This window comes from Tetrao urogallus (assembly GCF_951394365.1).
Source record: "Tetrao urogallus genome assembly, chromosome: 14".
Lineage (NCBI taxonomy): Eukaryota > Metazoa > Chordata > Aves > Galliformes > Phasianidae > Tetrao > Tetrao urogallus.
This window is the reverse complement of record NC_136827.1, coordinates 11041614-11064573: the sequence shown is the minus strand read 5'-3', so window position 1 is coordinate 11064573 and position 22960 is coordinate 11041614. Positions and strand designations below refer to the sequence as shown.

Below are 22960 nucleotides of genomic sequence, written 5' to 3'. Positions count from 1 at the left end.
TTAGATGTGACAGGACTGTAGCCCAAGGCAGTACAGCTGAAGAATAAGATGTGTTTTTCTAATGAGAAGCTTTGTAAGACATCAATATTTAAAAGCAGGAAAACAAATAAAATTACAATCAGGTTGACTCAGGGAGAAGAGATGCAGATGTCATTTCTCCAACAGAATGAGGCTTGCTTGTCCAGCAAGCTTTACAGTTCTTTAGCAAAAAAAAAACCTGTCGTTATTCTTATGATTGGGCATGTTTTGAAGAGCAAGAAAAATTTTTTCTTAAATTTTTTACTTTTCTAGGTATATTTTGCAGGCTAGAAGTACAAAATAGACGTAGCTGTTCATTGCCGTAGAGCAATTGATATTTTCCTTGAAGCAGATAAACTGATGTGTTGTTCACACAGGTGAAGGCACACAGGGAATGGCCAAATAGCCTATAATCAAAATGCATGCAAATTGCTGTTAGAGGTCAAGATTAACCTTAGGTTGTTTGATGACTTCGTTTCCAGAGAGCCATGGCTGTCATTAATGGGATGAACCTAAACACATTTCCTCTTCTGCTTCCTATGTCTCAGTGTTCACAGCCTATCCCTTCCAGGATTTAGGAGGACATCCTTCACTATTTTCATAAAGTCCATGCAACAAGTATTGGATCTGCAATGCTGCTGCATTCCTGAAATCCCCAGCTGCTGCTGTAAAGTGACTTCTGCTATGTGTGCGTTTCCTTCGGATCCCAATTGTTATTTATAAATGATAAACCTTGATGTTGTGCACAGCTGAGAGGGCAGCAGGCTTTCTATTTCTCTGCAGCATTATCTATTATGCAACATTCTGGGAAACGTAGCTTAGTTCAAGTAGGAGGAAGAGGAGCAGGCAGTCAGGACCCTCCTTGCACCTATTCCTGGTGGGAGCCACTGACTGGATGTCTTCACTGATCCATTTTGCTCCTGCAGAGTTTTGAAAGAACTTCAGGAATAAAAAAATCAGGAGGCAGATGTCTTCTGTGGCAACGACCAGTCGGACTGAGCCACCCTGCTGATTGCCCAAAGAGTAATGCTGGCTCTGGGCTTTTATGTGTCTCCTGTGCTCTATTTTACCTTCACACATCCTCATCTCTCTGGCTGCATTTGCCATTATTCACCATTTCCCCAAACAACATTCTTGTCTTCTTCCAGGCATGGAAAAAGCATCTGCTGCTCTTTCTGAGAGCCTGACTTCTACTGAAGTACCACTCCCTGGCCCCCAGGGCTGTTGGTTCAGGATGTATTTTTGCTCATCAGCAATACCGTGCGTTCTTCTGCTCTCTTAGCCTTGAAGTTGATACCCAAGAGTGTCTATTGAATGGCAGTTGCAAGATGCAGTCAAATCTCACCACAGAGCTTCCTGTTACTGCTCATGCAGGGTCCCACTGGTCAGACATCTGCTGTCACGTTATCTCTGTAGATGCACATGTTCTGTGAAGCAGCATTCAGCATGATTTAGCATCTTCCCTCCATTTCAGTTCCATGTCATGTCATTTACTTAGCTGCATCTGCCATTTTCTCTCTTCAGGTCTAGTGCTGCCCTGCCTGCTTCATGTTCTGCATCTCCTGGGACAGAAATTTTCAGTTCTCCCTCCTGTCTGACAACAACTCACACATGGATGTTACCGCATGGTTTGGGCCCCAGTGTTTATTTCTGCAGGGATGTCTCTGTCTGGTCATGCAGACAGACAAAACATCCTTCTGAAAGCAAAGTATCCATCATTTCAGAAACAAAGTGGTGAGAAAAAAAGAAATTCAAAACCAACCTGTGCAAATATGTGTGCAACGCAGTAACCCCGCATCATAATTAAAGCAGATGAAATTACTTTTCTGTCAGAGGCATGATCATGGGCCCAGCCATTCTCTGTGTCCTGCTTTCCCACATATGCCCCTACAGAGTTAACTCAGTGTATTTGTACAGAAAGCATTCCCACAACAAGGCCAAAATATGTTTTTCATCAATCATTTTGTAGCTGCTTCAAATCTGTCACACCAGAGTGTGTGCCTGGAACTGCTTGGGGAGGGGGGGGGGAACAAAAAGATAGGAAAATAAAAACAGACAAACCAGAGAGAAGAACCAGAGAAAAAAAAAGACAAACCAGAAATAAAAACAAGAATTTGAATAGAAATCTCAGTTTTCTATCCTCAGGAATGGTCACATGATCTTTCTTTGTGTCCTGTAAGGTAGCAAATGCATGGTGTCCAATTAATAAATAATTGCAGTTCTTAGACATGTGATTAGTACACCCACAACACAATTGAAAAGCAGAGCACACTGAGCCCTTCAAACCGATTTCCCAATGCACAGATCAACGTTTGCCCCTGGCACATGGCAAACCTGGAGGACAGGTCTCATCATGAAGAGCCCTATAATTGTAACAGCAGTCCAGAAGCAGAAATGTTCTGATTGCAGGAACGTGTCTGGGCTGACCCTTGTCGCTTCACAGACCAGATGTATTGGAGAGAGCTCCACTGGGTAATCACAGCAGCGAGGATGGCCTTCTGCATCCTGCCTTCCAGCCGTAACCGGGCTGTAATATAGTTGCTTTTGCCGTGTAATTGCTTTCTCTGCAGGGCTTCTTCCTATTGATTCTGCTTGTGTGGATTTAAATTGTTTGCGGGTTGGAACTAGACTCAAGTTGGTCTCCATCTCTGCTTTTCTATGCTAGACAGCACACGTGACAGTTCTATCTAAGAGACTTTAATGATGTGTAGATAGCATCACTCCCTGGCCTGCGAGTGTGTATTTGATTTGAGGAGAGAGGCTGGATCAGATAAGTTCAGAACATCAATAAATACGTGTATTTTGTTTGGTGACACTTGTTCAATTTGAATCTTTTTTCCCAGGAAGCAGCTTGTGTTGTGTCATTTTTTCATCATGCTGTGTAAATGCTCTGCATCTGCAAATGCTGAGGACGGTGCCATCCCATAGCAATGCCATCTGCTCATTCACAAAGCGCTTTTTGCGTCGATAAAAAATGTGAGGTGCTACTCATAATTAGGCAAATCACATGCTGTGATCTGTGATTGATTTGATTTCTGGTGCTGGCTACCTCGCATATGTCTGTGTGTCCATGAGTATTTTCTGCATATCAGCATATGGCTGCAGATGAATCAGAGCCTCATGAATTCTTTTTCCCAGTCCAGACAGATGGAAGTGTATTCCACTCTTACTAGCAGCAGCTGAATTTTGGTAACATCAGGGGCCTCTGTGAGGATTTTGTCTGCGTTTTGTGTTGTGCGTGCATACATAATTTGGCGTGGCCATCTATAACCTTAATACCAGAAGTGATCCATGACCCAACACAAAGGAAAGTTTGATTTCAAAGGAATCACAGAATTGTTTTGAATTGGAAGGATCCACTGAAACCCATCTGTTCCAACCCCCCTGCACTGAACTGAGACACGCACAGCTTCCCCAGGTGTTCAGAGTCCCTCCAGCCTGACCTTGGGTCTGCAGAGATGGAGCACTGCCACCTCTCTGAGCAACCTGTGCCAGTGCCTTACCACCTGTATCGTAAAAAACTTCTTCCTAAATCTCTCCTCTTTTAGTTTGAAAACATTTCTCTTTGTACTATCAATGCTTAGAGGTAGCCATGTTAGTAAACTTACAGGAGAAAAATATCTCTATATATTGGCATTATGCAGTGCAGTAACAGTGCTTCAAAAGTGCTGCAAGCATTGCAGAACCCAGGTGTCTCTGATGAATCAGGCTTTTGGAAAATATTATCATTCCCTTCTTTGTAGTAACAACAGGTACTCTGAAAAGTGTATATATATATATATATTCAGCGCAGTGACTGACTGAGATTCTGATGGTTTCTAGTTGTGCTGTGGTCCAAGTAATGCTGAGAGTAAGAGAAAATAAATCAGAAACCACTTGTTCTGTATAATTGTAATATTGTCTTTAAAAAGCATATAAACATAGTGAGGTATGATTTACCAGTAGTTTTAAAAGATGTCTAAGGCAGGCAGCAGGCATACCAGAAAGGCCATAAAAATGAAAACACATGAACAGAGATCTGCACACTTGTCTGGAGTAAAAGTTACAAGCGTTGTGGTAGCTATAGAGCTGGGTGATTTAGAATATTTTGAACCTCAGCAGAGCTCTCCTCAGTTCCCTCCCTCCTTCCTATTGCCCAGTGCATGCATACAGTGTATCAGCAGGAGATCTGTCACCACTGAAGTCTGACCATAGCTAGGACAGCCCGAGGCAGAAATAGGCTGTACCTTCACACAGAGCTATAGTCGTGCGGCTACCATACCTCCTGCGTGCAGGATTGGGTTGGTATGAGCTCCCTCTTGGTCTAATATGAGCAGCCGCTGTGTTTAGGTCTCTCTGAAGAAAGATTTAAATAAATTGCAATAACGAATGCCCAGTTAATTTCCAGTGGTGATTAATGTGCTGCTATCCTGTTTCAGAGCATTACAATCGCTCTCATCTTGCTTAGTCTGAATGAGGAAGAGCTGCTTCCTTGCAATGCAGTTAACCCTCTGAGCACCTTTGATCCCCTCCAATATAACATAAAATGCTTGAAGCATTTTTGGAACTGTTTGGTCACTGTATAATCTGTACTGTTCTCTTCTCCTCGGGTGTTGTCTGGGAATGGCTGGCTGGAGGATTTCTGCAGTGTATCCAATTCTTTCAGGTCCCAGCCCAGGCAGGTAGTGATCATCTGAGACCTTGCCAATTCAGAAAGATTTGTAGAAGTGCAGCAACCTTCAGATGTTACAAATCCAGATTTCCCACCCCTACAGACACAGAACAGAATTCCAATGCTCACAGTTTTATGTATATGGCTATTTATTGTCATCCTGTCTGCATTTTTCTTTGTATTATGAGCCAGCAAAGTAAAAAAAAAAAAATAAAAAAGGATAACAAAGAAGTTGATGCAGATGTAATCCATTGGGGATCTTTTTTATATTGTTTTTAGTGTCAGCAGACATGGTTCATTGTAGTTTTCAGACAACTTTCAGCTGCACAGCAGCTGATTAAGCATCTTGCAGAAGCAGCCATGCACTCTAAGCGCTGTTGTTGCATGAGATCGTTACAGGATTTCTTCTAAAGAGAGGAACCCCTGGACTGCCAAAAATAAATCACTTTGAAGGACGTAAAAAACCCTTTGGGTAGCCATCCAAAAGCAGAATCTAGTCATTTAGATCTCACATCACAGACCTGCCTTCTTTGCACTTTAAAAGAAGAGTCAGAGATGTAATTGCTTTAATGCAGCAGTGGGAAATTTATCTTTTGTTCCTTTCGTCATTAAAACAAACTTTAAGAAGTGCCATAAAAGAGGGGGCTTTGTAGTATTGGACATAGAACTCTAACATGTGTAGTACATATGCTGTTAAAATGTGTCACATTGGGTGGGAACACCGTGCTTTTACTTTTCCGAGCTTCACAGTGTATCTTTCTGCAAACGTGACCATACTTTGTTTGCATAGAAGGGACTTGAATACTTTGCTTTAAGCATTTGAGTAATTAAAAAATATCAGAGGTTAGAATACAGCATGTTGAGTCAGCCCATGACTTTCTAGACCTGTGTCCCTGAATGCCAACTGCAGGTCAAGGCTGTGTCAGCTCTGTCACTGATCCAGGCTACATGACTTGGGTGTGTGACACTTGTGGAAAGAGTTTATTTCTAGGAACAAGAGGGTCCAGACCACATTTTGTTACCTCTGCACTGAACCCATTGCCTCCTTGCTTAAAGAAGTTGTCTTTAGAAAGAAACATAACACATACAGGGGCATTTTGTAGCTTTCATTTTAATCTGTTTGTTATCAATTCCATCCACAGTTTGCTTTCATTCTGTTATGGAAAGCTTACACTGTCAAATCAGAAGTTTTACTAAAAAAAGGGATTTAGTTACATGAACATTTTACTCAGCCATTTGAAGGACAAAGTCAAGATCAGCAGAGACTCGATGATTAAACAACAAAAAGTATGTTCAAATAATATTAAAGGATGTTTTCAATCTAGCACCTGGGGATTTAGCTACGTGACTTAAATTTTTGCTCCAGAAGGCTCTTGGACAAATCCTGTTCTTATTATGAGGAGCTCTATCAGAAGCAGGAGGAGGATCTGTTGGTTTTCTTTTGTATGGCAACTTAAATAGAAGCAGTGGTGGCTGATTTGCAATTTGGCATGAAGTGCAGGGTCTCAGTTGATGCAGATGAAAGCTGGGCTGCTGCTAAGTGGAACCTTAGGGTCCTGTTGGATACTCCCAAGTCTGTCTTCTTGTCTTGGTTGACACAACCAAAGGCAGATGCTGCCCAGTGCTCTGTTTTTCAAGTGTGCAATGTCTGTACGATGTTCTGGTGAGGTTTGCTGTGATTCGTGGAGGTGCCAGTTCTTGTTCAGCAGCATCTCTTGGGAATTCAGAAGGTTTCTTTACCTGATTGTTTCCTCACTCCTCCATTTTTTGGGGGTCCCCCTGAGATTTTCAAGGCATGCTCCAAGGCAGAACTGGGGGAATGCAGTGCATGCTTTGTTTGATCTGTGCTCGTAGAGCGTTCTGGGCATCTTGTGGTTAGGAAGCTGCATTTAATGGCCTTCAATGAGAGTTTCGATGGTGTTTTCCTCTGCTGGATGTGTAGTCATATTGGAACACACAAAAGTGGATCAGTGATACTAATTTAATCTTGTCCGTATCAACAGTCATCTTGGAATTGAAGTTTGAAATGAACCAAAAAATGGAGATTTCTAGCAGGAACAAGCTGCCCAGGGAAATGGTGGGGTCATTGCAACTCATTGTAAACTCAAGGTTCTCAGGAAACATGGAGATGTGGCACTGAAGAACACAGATAGTGGATGTGGTAGGGATGGGTCCTCAGTTGGACTAGATGGTCTTAGTGGTCTTTTCCAACCTGAGTTACGCTATGATTTTATAATTCTCTGCTGCTTTCTGTCCAGTAACAAAGCAAGTAGAGCCAAAGCAGAGGGCAGGGTAGACTTATACTATCTGCCAGCAAATGTGCCCTTATCTGATTGAAGGTAAGTTCTGGGTGAAGCTGTTTATCTTTTTGTGTGCTCAGCCCAGACAAGCTACAAGTTACATCTTGGTTATTCCAATCTGTTTCCTCTATCCCAGTCTTCACAAGGAATTGCTGTCAGGATTTCCCAATGATCTTTTAAGAGAAGAGATTAAGCATTATACAAACATTTGTCGAGTATCTTAAAATAACAAGACTCTTGGGGGGAAATTTAATGTCTGCAGCACCACTGTATGACGCTGATTTGGTCTATTTGGATGCACTGTTTGGAAGCAGATTAAATCACTGCTCATCCAAGGTTTTGTTCAGGAGAGATGTTTGCAACTAGTTTAACTCAGTGCCTACAAGAAGAAGCTGCAATGTTTTTTTTTTCCTCCTCGGGACTCAACCCCCTCTCCTTTAATGAGGCTCTGTGTTGTCCCTACCCAAGGAAACACAATGCAGAGGGGTATGTATCACTGCTGTTAGCTCTGTTATTAGTAGTTATTACATGTAGCAGTAATAGTAGGAGTGTTTGGACATCATAAAAGGAATGCATTTGTTATAGCCCCTGCAAATACGTTATCAGCAGCTCTTCAAAACAGCACTCAAGGGTACAGAGAACTGGAGGGGCTGTTTGTGGCTCTCAGCCAGGTGAAGGAATGCTTCTGCTCTCATTGCAGGTTGCCTGGTTGGTCTCCAGAAAAGGTGGTTTTGCCCTCTGACAGCCTGGCTACATACAGAGCAGAGAGGTTCTTCTGTATGTCACTGAGAAAACGGAGCTCTGAGTGGCATCTCCAGACTATTCCTCTCCAACTTGGATGAAGCTTTAATATTTTATTTTTTCTCGTTACGTTTTTCAAACCAGCGGGAAATTCAACATTTTCATTATTTCCACAAGCTTCATGTGCAATTACTGTGCAGACTCTTTGAATCCATAAGATCAAATCAAAGCTATTGCTTTTAACCACCCAAGATAGAAGGACATTGATTGTGATGCATTATTTGTAAATTGCCTGTTAAAATTTAAAAAGATTTCCACATACTTTGAATGATTCCTAAAATATCTGTTATTGAATTTCCTTAAAGACTGCACTAGCTGGGATTGCTTCAGCTGTAAATAAGGGTTGCCAGAGTGTTTTTTCTCTTTTGGTCTCTGATCTATGCAATTTTAGCATCTCTTCCAGAAGTGAGCCAGAGAAAAACACCCAGTGAGCTGTTAGGGCTTGTTTGCCATGTGTTTAGCCTAGCAATCAATTGATACCTTTTGCAGTCTTCTGTGTTTTACTGAATACCTCCCTGCTTAGTGGTTAAGCAAGCTACACTGTTTTGACATATTTTTTGAACTATTCAAATCCTTCATTCTGCAGTGTATGCTCCACATTTTAATCTATGAAATAGGTGTGGCTGCTTCTTTTCTGTATGCAAACATTTGCATTGAGTCTGCTGTTGAAGAAGTGTTGATGTAATAGGCAGAATGATGAGTGTTTGCTGCCTAAGATTTCCTGCAAAGGTAAACAGTAGGTTTGTGGTGGGCTGGAAATGGAGAAATAGTCCTCAAAGGATCCCAGCCTCACCTGTGCCCAGAAACTGAGGGACATGGTTAGTGGGCATGGGTAATGGGTTGGTGGTTGGACTTAATGACCTTGGTGGTCTTTTCCAGTCTTAATGAATGTATGGTTCTGTGAATGGAATCGTAACCCAGTGCAGGATCAGTATCTTGCAAGGAGAAAGCTTGAAACATGTCATAAGCAAATAAGCAAACCTGAAGAAAGAAAAGAATGTATCCTATTCCCATCAATGTCAGCAGCTCTGTTTCACCAACAGAATGATCCAAGTGAGCATTGAAAGAACCTGCAGTGTAAAATGGTGTCAGAAAGGAGTGGCTGCTAATTCGGTCTGCGAGTTGCACAGGCAGTTAAATGAGAGACTGTGGTTCAGTGCAGTGCCACAGGATGCCTTGAACATGAGCTATAGCTCTGCTAACTCTTCAGCAGTGAAGTTCATAGATGGCCATTGTAAGGAGATTAAAGTTTCAACAACCAAATCCAAGTATGAAGAGCATGCTAATCCCAGCACCTGGACTGGGAGCAGTGCTTAAGAGAGGGGCAGGGAAACCTTAGCATAGTATTTGTGATAGAAGTGAAGAGCAAATGACAGAAAAAGATTTCTCAGTACATCAGATAGCATGCAGGCAGGGAAATATGTGGGATTGTTGTGTGATCTGAAATACTAGATTTATTTCATCAAAAAATGCTTTCCTGAAGAATTGAGTGGAACTGCTTTTAGACATACTGATAGACAAACAGAAGAAGATTCTTTTTTCTATTTTTCTAAACTCGAAAGAGCATTACATCCAGTTTTCAGTTCATTTCAGTTTTCTTTGCATCATGTCCAAGAGTAACATATGTGTAATTTCTTTGATATTATTTATCTAGAAAGGTTCTGACCTGGATTATTGCCCACTATACTTCAGAAATGTGGTGTATCTTGTATATGTGGTATGTATTTGTAGTGTTATTATTACAGTCATGGCTATTTATTGCATGCTCGTATTCTAACTTTAGGTCTGCAAAGTCCGTGATTTCAGCACACATACCAAGCACACCCCAGAAAGTCAGAATGTGGTTTTTGTTGGTCCTTTACAGGCACTGGGGGCCATGGGGTAGTGAGCATGGTGGTGCTGTGTTGACAGTTGGACTAGATGGGCTCAGCAGTCTTTTCCCACCTTCAGGATTTTATGATTCTACGATGCCTTATTGATCTAGATTTTCACTTGCTGAAGTGCACCAGAAAGCTTAACTTCATGTCACAATAACATGAAATGCTAAGAGAATTGGAAGGTTTCCCCTTTTCAGTTATGATTTCTAACCACTTTAAGACTGAATTAATGCTTTTTGGTCTATTAATTTCTGTGTGTGTGATTGAAGGAAGCTGGCATCATTGCTAAACTTGCAATGGGAAAATTTTCAAGAGTTCAGTATGTAAAATATGTCATGTTGTTACCTTTGTAAGCAGAAGATGATGGACACTAAATCTCCAGGATTTTCAGCAAAAGGAAATGTTTTTTTGTTTTTCTTTTTCATCTATTTTCATTTCTTAATGGAAGAAGAATTATGGAAATGAGAGCAGGCATTGCATTAAATACTTGAAATGGTCCTTCTCTGCAGACCAATAAAAATATAACTCTTCCATTAGAGAAATTCCGTTTTTTTCAAAAGCTGCATGAATCTGAAGCAGTGAATGAGATGACTGTGCTGGGATGAATATTTCAGGTTCTGGTTATGTATTTTAAGTCTTCATTAGATGGATACCAGCTCTTAGCTCATCTTGTAAGCCTTCTTTGGGGCAGCCTTTTTTCTGCTACACTTGGCTTGTATAGTAGTGCTTCTGTAGTGAATCTCTTGTTATGCAGATCAGTAGCAGAGTTTTAAAGTTAACCAGTCCTGGGGTTTGAATAATTTTTCCTACCTTAATTTGGCCTAGGAGGTTTCCTGGCCTTTTCAAAACACTTTATCTACTTGCTTAACTCCATAAAAAAGTCAAATGGTGCAAGTCAAAAACGTGACCTTTCTGTGCTACAGAAGTGTTCATAGTGATTACAGTCCCATCTGTGACTCCAGATTATGTATGTTGTAGCTATTTGTCTTTAAAATACCTTTCATCTATACATGCAAAATGAAAACGTAGCAGTAAACTGCTGTTTCTAGTGGTGTTCAAATTAGGTTCAGTGGTCAGGGCTGCAGAGAATTAATGTCAGAGGAAGCGGGTCTTCAAGTGAAGCCATCTTTTTTACTCTGCCATTAACCATATAATAGTCATCAACATTAATTCCCAGGTGCTTGGTAGAAGAACCCAAAGTGAATTAAAAAAAGAGCAAAATCTTTAGCAATCATTGCTAGCTGTATTTGTCCCTGCTGATTGCAGGGGAGTTGGACCAGATGATCTTGATGAAATTGTCATGAATATTTGTGCACGTGTAGCATTCTTTGGGGTGAGTTTTATAGTTTTATTTTCACTGCTGCAGGGAACTCTTTGCCTCTGCAGAGCAACTGAAGCTCTGGTGCATGATTCCAAAGAGTTCATCCCTGTGCTCCTATTAAGCTTTATATGCAAACAGCCTAATTCTTTTGCCATGATCCAGAAAACATCTATACAAATATTAATTATATTCCTTATAAATTTGAGAACATGCCTGACCTACACACCCTGTCCTGAATGTTCATTCCTAATGGAAAGATTCTGAAACATTGGGAAGAAAGCGCAGTGTAAGAAGTGCACAGGCACAGAATTTTCATTTCCTTGCTGTTTTTCTTGCTGCTGCACCCCCTCTGCTAATCCTCTGGCTTAGCTGATTAATGAGTTTATTCAGCTGCCTGCTTTAGACATTACCAAGAACTGCTGGCAGTGAATTTCTACCTCACACATTAGACTTGTGGCTGATTTAGGTTGGACTCACCCCATGTTAGTGCCCTAGGTGGCTAATAGCCCTAGAAAATCTAGCCGTGAGGACTGGGGCTGCCTGGAGGAAACACAGATTCCCAGGTGTCTTGGATGTGTTTGCACACAGAAGGAGCCAGATGGTTTTCACTGTGGGTTTCCTTTGGCTTCGTTCTGTGGGAGAAATACCTGAGTCGGATGGTGCCAGGTAGCTGCATGACTCCAGTGTGTTAACAGCTGCTCTAGATCCTTTCCCACAGGTGCATTTAAAGCATAAATGGGAAAAATAGGCAGAAATTGGTGCGGTCAAGTGAGCAGTCAAGTGAGGGATAGGCTTCATGTCTTGTTGCATTTAGTGGGCACAGAGGGGATGAGTTGATGGTTGATTTGGTGATCTTAGATCTTTTCCAGACTTAATGTTTCTATGATCCTATCTCCAGACCTGATGGGATGGGTCTGGTCTGAAGCATCCCAGTCTCCATGGTCGTGGTTCTAATTGCTGGATGGCTCATAAATGCTCTGGGACCAAAAGCACTTAGTGCATGTTAGCAAGGTTTTCTCATTCACAGCTCCCTGGGCACAAAAACACATGTCCATGCATGTACATAGTGTTGGAGTCATCTGAGGCTATGTGCAGTATTGCAGGTTTGACTCTGAAATGCACTGCTGTAACCAGCCTCCCAAAATACCACAAACTTCAGGTCAGATCTAGCATCACCTGCACATCTTAAGATAGAAAGCTGGGTGGCACATACTGGCAATAAAGCTGACTATCCCTAAAACATGGGTAGTCTTTGGGATGTTTTCTGAGCCAAACAGAGGTGTGGGCTGTGGCTTTATCTTGGACAATAAACATGGAGAAGCAGGGAGATTTGGTGCTTAGGGACATGAATTAGTGAGCAATATTGGTGGGTAGACAGTTGGACTAGAGGATCTTAGAGGTCTTTGCGACCTTAATGATTCCATGATTTCATGATCAGGAACTAACACAAATATAAAGAGCCTCAGAAAACTCCCCTTGCACCAGTATGCTTGTGTGCAGTGTGGAAAGCAGTGGGAAAGGAAATTTGCCTGTCTCTGGGCACCTTTGGCTGCCACATTCGGTTAAGCTCATTTCTATTCTGAGTTACATCAGTACTGTGCAATGATGAGACAGGCACAGATCAACATAAGGGCAAAAGCAGCTGAACCTGCACCTCACCCCGTCCCTAGCCATGCAGCTGTCCCCATCTCACATACTTGCTCTTGTGGTCTCGTTCCAGGGCAACCCACTATACTTCCAGTCTGCCAGAAATGTTACAGTGAACATCCTCAATGAGAAGACAAAAGTCCTCACTCGCCTAGTAACAGGTAAGGAGGGGGAAAGGCTGCATGGAGTTGTTGCAGAGAGATGAAAGCAGGTGTGTTGTGGGATGCTGCACTGGCTTCACACAGCTCGCCGGAGGGGAGCCCAGGTGTCTTAGTGAAGAACAAATGGAAACTTTGCTCTGCTTTGTAGAAACAAAGGTAGAGACATGAAAGCAGTGCTGGAGACAGGCAGCTGGCTGGTGCTGTCTGATAACGAAGCAGACCATCGTTTTCATTTGAAAGCCAATCCAGAGACAGAAAGGTTAGCTGTACAACTCTGGGGTCAAGAAGAACATATGCAGGCTGACATCTCTGTCCTGGCAGGCGCAGGATTTTCTTGAGACTCTTTTAGCTTACCTAAGATCTTGGGAACGCTGCTGATTGACTGTGGCTGGTTTTGAACCCTGGGCAATTTATTGCTTTTTATGCCTCTTTCAGATGAAGAACACTGATTCTCCCAAACATTAGTGTGTTTGATGGATAAATGGGTGTTTCATAAGTCCCCAGTGCACAGCAGCCTTTGAATAGATGCATGCGTAGTTTGGGTTAAAAGAGTTTGAAATACTAATATGTATATATGATATAGGATAGATATTTATTTATTGAGATTTATCTAGGGACTGGGAGAAGTATTGCTGCATGGCAGAGCCAGTAATCCATAAACATGCTGTTTCTGCATGAGGCTGAGTTGTTTGGTTTGCTTAAATAACAGTTTGGCTTCTAGTCACAGTATTAAATAATTAAATATGCCACTTCAGAAAGCAGTGGTTTATGTGTCATGCGTGAAAACTGCCTGGAGGAAGGGAATAAATTCAACCCCAAACTCACAGATTCTCACGTTCAGAACTTGTTTAGTTTGTTGGTTCTGCATATACTTACAAGGGGAAATGTGGTTCCCCTAAGCACCTCCTTTTCAGGAGAATTTGGAAGGACACAGTCAGTGTGATGTCCCTGTTGTGATGTCCTGCACTGAGAGCATTTCTACATTTGGAACAGCTTTGGTTCACAAGTGGAGGGAAAATGTGGTCCCACATAGCACGTGCTGCATTGATGAATATGGAGGCAGTTAATTAGTGAGATATAAATCAAATTTAAAACTCAAAAGTATGTTATTTTCTCAGGATGGCTGCAGGATCTTCAAGTGTTTCTGCAGACTCGGATATACAAGGGTCTCACTTTTCTGTAGTCCAGACGCTGCATATGAGTCTGTGTGCTGTGATGCTAACACAGGCAAACACTGGGTACAGGTGGGGGTTAGAAACTGCCTTTAAGAAAGTACTCACTTTGGAGAAATGAGACTCATCAGGAAGGTGGCAGGACTAAAGCTAAGTGATGTCACTTTCTTGCATAGTAGCACGTTGCAGGGAGGCTGGGATTTGTTCTGGGCTGTGTGCAGCCTTAAGATGGCAATTTGTGTGAAGCTTAGCTGAGGTCAGGTAACAGAGGGTCTGCTCTTTGTAGTGTTTGAGCTACAGATCTGCACAGAATTGCTGTTTGGGCAGCTGATGTTTATCAGGTTCCACAACAGCACACTTTGCCTAGAGGCTCTCAGCACTGCACCGTGCAGCAGCCTGCAGGAGAAGCAGTGAAATTAAAATAAGAGCTCAGAGGGAAAGTTTTGCTCGTCTAAAAACTTTCTGAGATGTGGGAGACCATGCTGTTCATTCAGCCTACACATGGCTCAGTTCCATTCCCTTCGTGGCTCATTCTTCTGCAGGGCCAGGAGGGCAATGGTCCCAGGGTTGATCATCCTGGGGGGGTGGGACCAAGCTTAAACTGCAGCTTTAAAGCAAAGCACTCTTATAGTTTTGCTTCTGGCTGTTGTTTCTTTGTGTTTCGTGTTATGCTTGGTTTTTTTCATTGGACTATGCATGACAGCAGTATCATATTTAGCAGGCACGAAAGCAAGAATCTGTTACAGTGCAGCACCGATCCAAGAGAGGTGAACCACTGCTCTCCAAGTGTAGCTGGGTGCAATCACTGTTATTTGTGTTTCTGTCTTTTGGTAGAAATTTCCCAGCCATGCCAAGCTTAATGGCAATTTAAGGCATACATAAGCATTAAACAACATCATAAGTAGAAATAGTTGAAGGTTATTTGGGTACCCTTTCCTATGGAGTGGCCACCCTCTATAACACACAGGCATTGCTTCTTGTATTGGATGCAGGCTGTGTCTGCAGAGCTATTAGAGTCATCTCAGCAAATGGGGTTATTAAGTGTATGGAGACTGCTACTTGGTTTTCTTCCACTTTCACTCAAAGCTTATGCTGAGTCTCTTCTCTCTAGGTCCCCAAGCAGTGGAAGCACACAGCCAAAAATTTGAGGTGAAAACCCTCTCTGGAAAATTGCTGTTTTCTGCAGATGACAACGAAGTGGTAGTTGGAGCAGAGAGATTGAGAGTTTTAGGTAAGAGATTACTCACTAAATCACTTTTTTAATATATACCTCTTCAAATTTTGGAATCGTTTTGCCTGACTTTCCTTCACGTTTGTGGAAGGCTTCTATTGGATACAAGCTGTTCACTGTCTTTATTGCTTTGAATCTTTCCCAGACACATTAGGGCCAGGAGTTTCTATCTGAGGAGTTTCTTAACTTGTACAACATATAGACCATCTTTGGAAAGTAGATGACTTTATCTCTTGGGCCTGGGACAGTGTGGGTTCACTGCACCAATGCTTCCATGGCTGCAACCAGTATCTCTGTGAAGAGGGAATGTTTTGTATTTTTAATCTCCCGCTCATCAGCAGCTTCTCCTTCATCCTAAAGCAAACAGTAAAGAGACCTGCGGCAGAAAAGTCAATATGAGTTAAGATCCTGTATGCATTATCTGAATGCTTTGCTGCCCTTCATATTGCTTAAGCTTTTCTTACCCAGATGTAAGACCATGTTGTTCATCTCTGAGCCACCTCCAGCTATGCTCAGGGATATGCTTAAATGTCTCCTGCATGGGAGGAGAAACCTGTGTTATCAGTGCTACAGCCTCCTTACTTCTCTAGTAAGTTCCTGAAAATGGAAGGATCAATGAAGGAGATTAGAATGATATATAGTATTTTTAATTATTGTTATTTACTCCGTATTAGATGGTGTATTGTTAGTTAATCAGAGAATCACTTGAGTTGGGATGGCCCTTTGAGGTTCACCTAGTCCAATTCCCCTGCACTGAACCCTATGTATACAGAAAGGAGCTTAAAATGAGGGCTGCAGAGTCTGGGTATCATGAATAAAATGTCATATCCAACCCTTATTTTTTTCACTGGTTGGTGTTGTGCTGTTCCAGATGGTTTCCTGTTTCTAGAAAGGGCAGCTGTAGCCCTTTCAAATTGCAAGTCACTGTTGGTACACAGTGGGCCAGTTTAGCCATCAGTTATACCCGAGTTAGCTGAGCTTCATGGGATAAAGGTTGAAAAAATTTGCAGCATCTTTTTCAGTAGAAAACTTTGAAAAAGATCATTCCAAATTCATGTGGTGTTGTTTCAGAGCTGGGGAGTGTTTGTCACAATGCACGTGGACCACAAATCCCCTTCACACGGTGCCCTTCTGAACTCCCAAATCGTGCAGTCTTTGTGCAGGGCAGATGAATTCAGAGCAATGATCTTAAATGAGAAAGACTTATGTCATTGGTTCTTTGAAAAAATACAGAACTTTTGTTTACAAGTCACAAGTATACTCCTTTCCAGATTACGTACCTGTAAAAACATTGCTTTTATTTGCTTTCTGCTCTGGAGAAAGCAGCAATTATTTTTGATAGTTATTTTGAGTTCCTGCCTTGTTTTAGTCTCCAGAATAAACAGCATCAGAAGTATTACTAACCGCTGTAGTGCACTTTCATTTTTATTATTTTCAACTGTGTTTCTCAGGGTTTATTTGGCATTGCAGAGCAATCAGAAAAGAAAAGGTAGAATGCTATCACAGATGATGTTACACGGCAAATATTTCAACGACCTTGAGCTGAAATGCTTTCAGAGTTCATGCTTGGCTTTGTTTTTCTCCAGCTTTGCTTCCCCAATCTAATTATATCTCCAAAAGTGGTTGCCATGGCTGTTTGCCATGCTGGGAAGTGTTATACCATATGTTCATATTTCTTCCAGTGCTTTTGTCTGCACTTGAGGCTAGTCCAACTTGTAGTACACAGACAAATTCCTTTGATCATTTCTCTGGTGTTTGGGATCTCAGGTGCTGCCGGTACGTGTCTGCTGACACCTATCTACACTATGTAAATAATCTCGACTTGTTCTTGTTATGGCTGAACACGTACTTGTCACAGAGGGAAGCATGTGTCTGCAATCTGGCATGAAAGTCATCTTGCAGAGGTTAGAGCATCAGTTATTGGACCTGTGGCTAGCTTCTAATCTTGTTAACAATAATTACTGTTTTCTTTGTGTGCTCTTCAAAGTGGATTCTGAAAGTTTGTTCTACAAAGTAATGCTGAAGCCTTGACATAACAGAAGAGGAGCTTTGTTTTTTTGAAATGGACTCTGCACTGAGTAGCTAAAGGGTTTTTCATCATTAACAAGGCATCGAAAAAGGGAGGAATATACAGCATTTAGATAACAAGCAGATACAAGTAGGACATATGTTGCATTTGATGAGGCTTCAAAAATTACACAGTGTGGATGCAAATAACCAAATGAAAGTGCCTTTTATTTCTGGTTGGGTTTTGTTGTTGTTTGTTGTTGTTGTTTGGTTTTTTGGGGGAAGGGGCAGGCAGGAAGGTGTTATTTCTGATTTTTAACCACTAAACAATACAGAAAGACAGAGCTGATTCTCTTTGTGTGCATGATGCAGATGGAACTACTTCAGTGATTGTATTTGGTTTAGTGGATCCCTTCAAATTTGCCATCATAGGTGAGACTGGAAGATAATGGGAACTTCTGTTTGAGGACAGGGACATCTCTGAGCCCTACCGCTGTGGTCAGCTCTCATGACATCTACGTGAGCTCTTCCAGAACCAGCACAAGGTCCCATTGCTCTGCTCAAAGCCCAGCAGCTGCCTTGGCCCAGCTGACTCAGAAGGAGCTCATGATTGCCCGTAAAAAGTCATGTGGAAACTGAATCTTCTGCCAAATCTGGCCTGCCCTTTTTCTTCTAAGCTCATCTGTGGGTTCATGCGATTGCCCAGCCGTCACCTCCACTCTTGTCAGGGGAGAGGATGGCAACACATGATCACTTCTAGCACCGCCTGCTTTTACAGTCCTCCATCCTGCAGAATTTGAGCACGTCATCATTTTTAAATGATACTACAATAGAACTCAGAGCATTCCTCATCCCTCTGAACCACAACTCTTTGTTTGCTTTTGCAGCGTTGAGATCTTGAAGGCAGAATCTGCTGCCACTCTTCCCCTGGGACAGCCCTGGTGGTGCCTGCTTTGGCAAGGAACGAGTAGACACAAACTCATGCCTTAGTCAGTATCCCCTGTGGGCTCATAAACCCATACGGTCTGCACTGTGGGAGATGAATGAGCTGCTTCTAATTGAATTTCTCTGTGGTTTGTCATACAGCGATTCCCCTTCCCGCCTCCTCCCCCCATAAGAATTGAAACATGTTCAGATGGATTGAAAAATGGTTCAGAAGAAATACTTCTTTAACCAAAGAGCATTAAAATTAACTTTAATATTTATTAATTACTAATTTTATTTAATAAGCATGTTGAATATTACTGCATTTATAAACAAAGGGCAATCATAAAGCATTATTCTGACTGTTAATTAGCTCTATTTATTCTCCGGATTAGTTTTTAAATATGCCCTCTAGATGCCACTTGATACTAATTAACAGGGTTACATTATTATCTCTATACAAAAGCATTTTTAATTAAATCTAAAGCAATTTAAATTAGCACGAGTTTTTACAGAAATTAAAATCTGGTCAGATGCTTAATTTAGCCTTATGAGACAACATCTGATGGCATGCCAGTGTCGGTTCTCCCAAGGGCCATGACATCTTTTTTGGAGATTATTTCTTGAAGTTTGTTTTCAGGGAAACTTGCCAGTATACTCTGCTGTTTAATATTTATGATGGATTTATAAACCTTTTTTTTTTCTTTTTTTTCTTTTTGGCTAAGCTTCGTAGGGAATGCACATGCATTGCAATGAGCTGAGCTAAAAACAGCAAAGATGCGTTCCTGCAGGCTGCCTGGTTACACATCAACCACACTTTTTAACCATTCTTAAGATGATCTTTCTTGCTTGTGATAAGGGTAGGAGCAATCACAAAACCACAAGATCCCTTACCTCCAACAGATGAAGGCAAGGATTGCTCCCCGAATGATTCCCACACTGGGTGCTTGGTAAATGTGGTTCTCACTAAATTTTTTCTTGTAAAATCATGCAATAATAACAGTTTGGTTATGTGGAAAACCCCAACTTGAGGAGGGTACTTTTTGTCCCCCAGTGTAAGGACTGCAGGAGCTCCTCCACAAATATGTGACCCACTTGCCCCACACATTGCAGCCCTCTCCAGTACCATGGCTGGCTACAAGGCACCTTTGATCTTGGAACCATAGAGCTTGCCAACACCTTTCATGCCCTCCCTTCAAGTAACCAACCAGTAGCTGCACCTTTTATTCATAAGCACTGAGTTTTAGTACTCATGGAAGGATTTTTTTAGTAGCGTTTGCAGCACTTTTGCTTTAAATGGGAGAAAAACAGCACTTAATATGAGTGTGGTGAACTGATTTGTCTGTGCAAACTTGCCCAGCTGTCTCAAAAGCTTCACGTACACAAACATCTATAGAAAGCCTTGAAGTAGCTTGAAGGGAGGAAAAGAGGAATCCTGCAGAACTGCTGTTGGAAGACCAGCCTGGTTAGAGAACTCTGTTCACATTTCCTCAATATTACAATTTTTGTAGCTTTGTGGTATATTCTTTCCAGCTTTTGTTTGCTGCAATATTTACAGCAGAGTAACTCTAATGAGTTCAAGAGTAGTTCGTGAAAATCATGAAAAAAGTATTTCATGAAAAGAATCTGCAAAGCCATTTGACTGGTTCCAGTCATTTTAGAGTGTGGTGTAAGCTAGAAATATAACAACTCACCACCCATTTTTGCTTCCTGCACCCTTCTTCCAAAGCGATTATTTATGGGTCAGAACATGCACAGTGCCCTTTACAGCAGCCATTATGATTTCAAAATGGTATTTTGCTGATTTGTTTATGGCAGACTGAGTAACTGTTGTAGCCAAGTGTTGAAATCTGAACAGAGCCAAAGAGGAAATAGAGCTTTCTGGCCTCACCAGTGTGTCTGCTGCAACTCCGTGCCTGGAGATAGATGGCAAGCTTCAATCTTTGTGTCTAGATCTTCTACATTTTCCCGAAAAAAGGTATCCTTTCTAAAGGTCTGTAGGTAGTTTCTTCAAGGGAGAAATGTTGCTACAATACTCATTTCTAGCAAATATAAGTATTTTTTACCGCGATCTTTTTCCTGTGCAAAAGCAGCTGAAAAGTTGCATCTTGCAGCTGACTCCATGAGGGCTCGGTGCAGCCAAAGCACGGCTATGGCTCCGTGCTGTGCTTCTGGAAGCAAACACTGGACCATCAGCACTGTGTCAGATGCCTTTCCCAGTTCCTCCAGTTGCAAATGAGTTCCCGCTCACTCAGGCTGCTTCAGAGGCACCTGGATGTAGCAGTTGCTCCAAGCTCCCTTCTGTGCTCCTGGCAAGAGAAACAAGCGTGCCATGACCATGTTAGCTGTGCTGCTCACAAGGCTTGGACAGGCATTTGACCTTTTGCTGAAGATGCTTGAACTTCTTCAGGAAGCAGTTGTGAACATTGACTGTTCACTCTCTATAGGTAATCCAGCAGTAGTACTAATACAGTCCTGGAGCAATTGCCAAGCTGTCATGTAGTCATTGGTCCTGCAGAAAAGGAACAGAGAATAGAATGAGAAAACTGTGGAAAGGTGCTGACAAATGCAGATGAAAGATTTGAGCATTGGCATCGGCACGGCTGGAAGCAGCCTCCACTGTCTGCAGCTTTCATTCATGGCACTGGAGTCTCATCCCATCTCGTTGCATATCTGTGGTCCTGGAAAAAAATCGTGTTTAGCAAACGTGAGGAGCGAGGGAAAAAATGTTTCCTGTCAGCGATTAAAGCCACAAGACATTTTTTTTTTTTTTTTTGTCTCAGTTAGGAATTGTGCTATTGCCATATCAAACTAACAGGCATGAAAAAGCGATTTAATGTGTAATCAGCAGTAACAGAGTAACAATTCAGAAATCATACATTAAAAAAAAAAAAAAAAAAAAAAAAAGTGGATGTGGTTGAACTGGATTGCTTTTTTCCCAGCGTTACGGGTGGAAAAAAAGTCTCCTATCATATTAGGCAAGAAATTAGAATGACCAGAGCTTGAACAGGAGTGCTGGTCTTGACTGAATGCTTCTGATCGCTGTGCTGCCTTCAGGGCAATAGGTCTATTTAGACACTGTTGTCTATTCCTTTCAACAGTGAATTCAAATAACATTGCCCTTCTTTTTCAAAACCCACTTATCCAGATTGTAAACTTGTCTTTTGTTGGTGAGAACAATGTGTGTCAGGAGGAAGAAATAGCAATACGTTTTTTTTTTTCTGTTTGCTTTTGCTTCAAAGTACATTCCAGGCAAAAAGGATAGCATTTATGTAAAGTGTATAGGCTTCCAGTCCAGGCTGAAACGTGCTTTCAGATTGCGTTTCCTTAATCCTGTTTAAGGAAGAAGAAGAATCATCCACCATCAGATTAACATTGATTAAATGTCAGAAGGATTATGAAAGAAACATACTGTACGCTCACCAAACACCAAAATCAAATTTAAAAGTGTGGCAGATTTATGTTTTATTTCCTGAGTGCCTTCTCCAGCCTTCACAACCTGATCTGTCTGAAGCCAAAAGAACATTCTCCTTGATAAATTTCCACTGGGTATTGCCACTTCAGGTGCTCTCCTGAATTTCTTTGCAAATTTACACAAGAATGCCAAGAACAGCTTCAAAGGAGCTCAGTGATGACTTTGCTGTTGTTGACCTGCAGAAAAAGTATTGAACGACCACAAAACTAGATGAGATGGAAATATCCAAAGGTCAGCAGAGGTTGTAGCAACTTTTTCTTCGTATGTCTTTTCTCAGTTTGGATACAAGCCCTCCTGTTCTTTTCTGTTATTGTTTATGTTTGTCAGGGACTCAACCACTGAAGCTAGGCTGCAAGTTCAACATGTGTCTACAGTCACACACATCAGTAAAGACCTGTGTGCTCATTTGAGATCTTGCAGCTCATCCTATTGCTTGCACGTTGCCTAGCTTAAAAGCGGGATCCATGTATTTGTCAGCACTATGAGTCAGAGAACTGCTTCTCCTCCATCCCGTGAAGCTGTTGGTGTTGGAGGCACAAGAAGTTCCCTTCTGGCCTGACCCAATGCTTAAGGTTGACTCATTCCCCATGTGCATATCTGGTGCCAAGTCCAAATCCCAAAGTCCTGGGATATTCTTAGTTACAGGTAGTGAAAGAGAGAAAATATATTTGCTATCAGATTCTAAATAATTTATGTTGCATCTTTATTAAAAACACCTCTGTTGATAGTGTACGCCTCTCATTACACAGATTGTCCTTGAACAACCCCTCAACACTTTGGCACAAAGGTATGCAGACAGACCATTGCAGTCAACCATTTTTATCCAATAGCAGAAAGAAATACGAACAAAACTTTATGGCTTTTGTTCAGCGCAGTGGGTTAACCTAGCCATGCTATTATTGTTGGGCCCTGAAATAGACCTCATTGATTTCAGATTTGATGGGATTCAAGGGGAGCAACAGCAATTACTATGTTCATCCATTTAAAAACGTAAATTAGAGATGAATAAGGCTTTTAAAGCTAGGAATTAGAAGAAGTGGGCGCAAATCATTTCTGCCTGTATTGGATTGGATTTACTTCCTGGATGCCTGTTTGCCCAGACACCTTTCTGAGACTGTCACATATTACCCCAATGAGATCTGCAGAGGACAGAACCTCATCAGATGAGTATTTTCATGTACAAATTGCTGAATGTGTCCTGATCAATAACTGTGGAAATAGAAGTAGTTTCTGGCGATCATCAGCACACAATACATTGTCTATTGACCTTAGCTAGAAAAAAAAAATCAAAGCAAATCCTTTTCCTTCTCCCCTCATTTGCACAGTGCTATGTTAAGGCAGTGTTCTAAGGAGAAGATACACTTAAGTCAACCTA

General features: G+C 41.7%; 1 protein-coding gene across 1 annotated transcript in view; it reads left to right on the top strand.

The window, feature by feature from the left end:
* Positions 1 to 22960, top strand: part of SGCD (sarcoglycan delta) — a gene marked incomplete at both ends in the record, with an annotated part of 119813 nt that overhangs the window by 60314 nt on the left and 36539 nt on the right. The window contains 2 exons of the mRNA XM_079542162.1: positions 12689 to 12776; positions 15060 to 15179. Of these exons, the coding sequence (XP_079398288.1) occupies positions 12689 to 12776; positions 15060 to 15179 (208 nt within the window). The remainder of the gene's footprint in view (positions 1 to 12688; positions 12777 to 15059; positions 15180 to 22960) is intronic.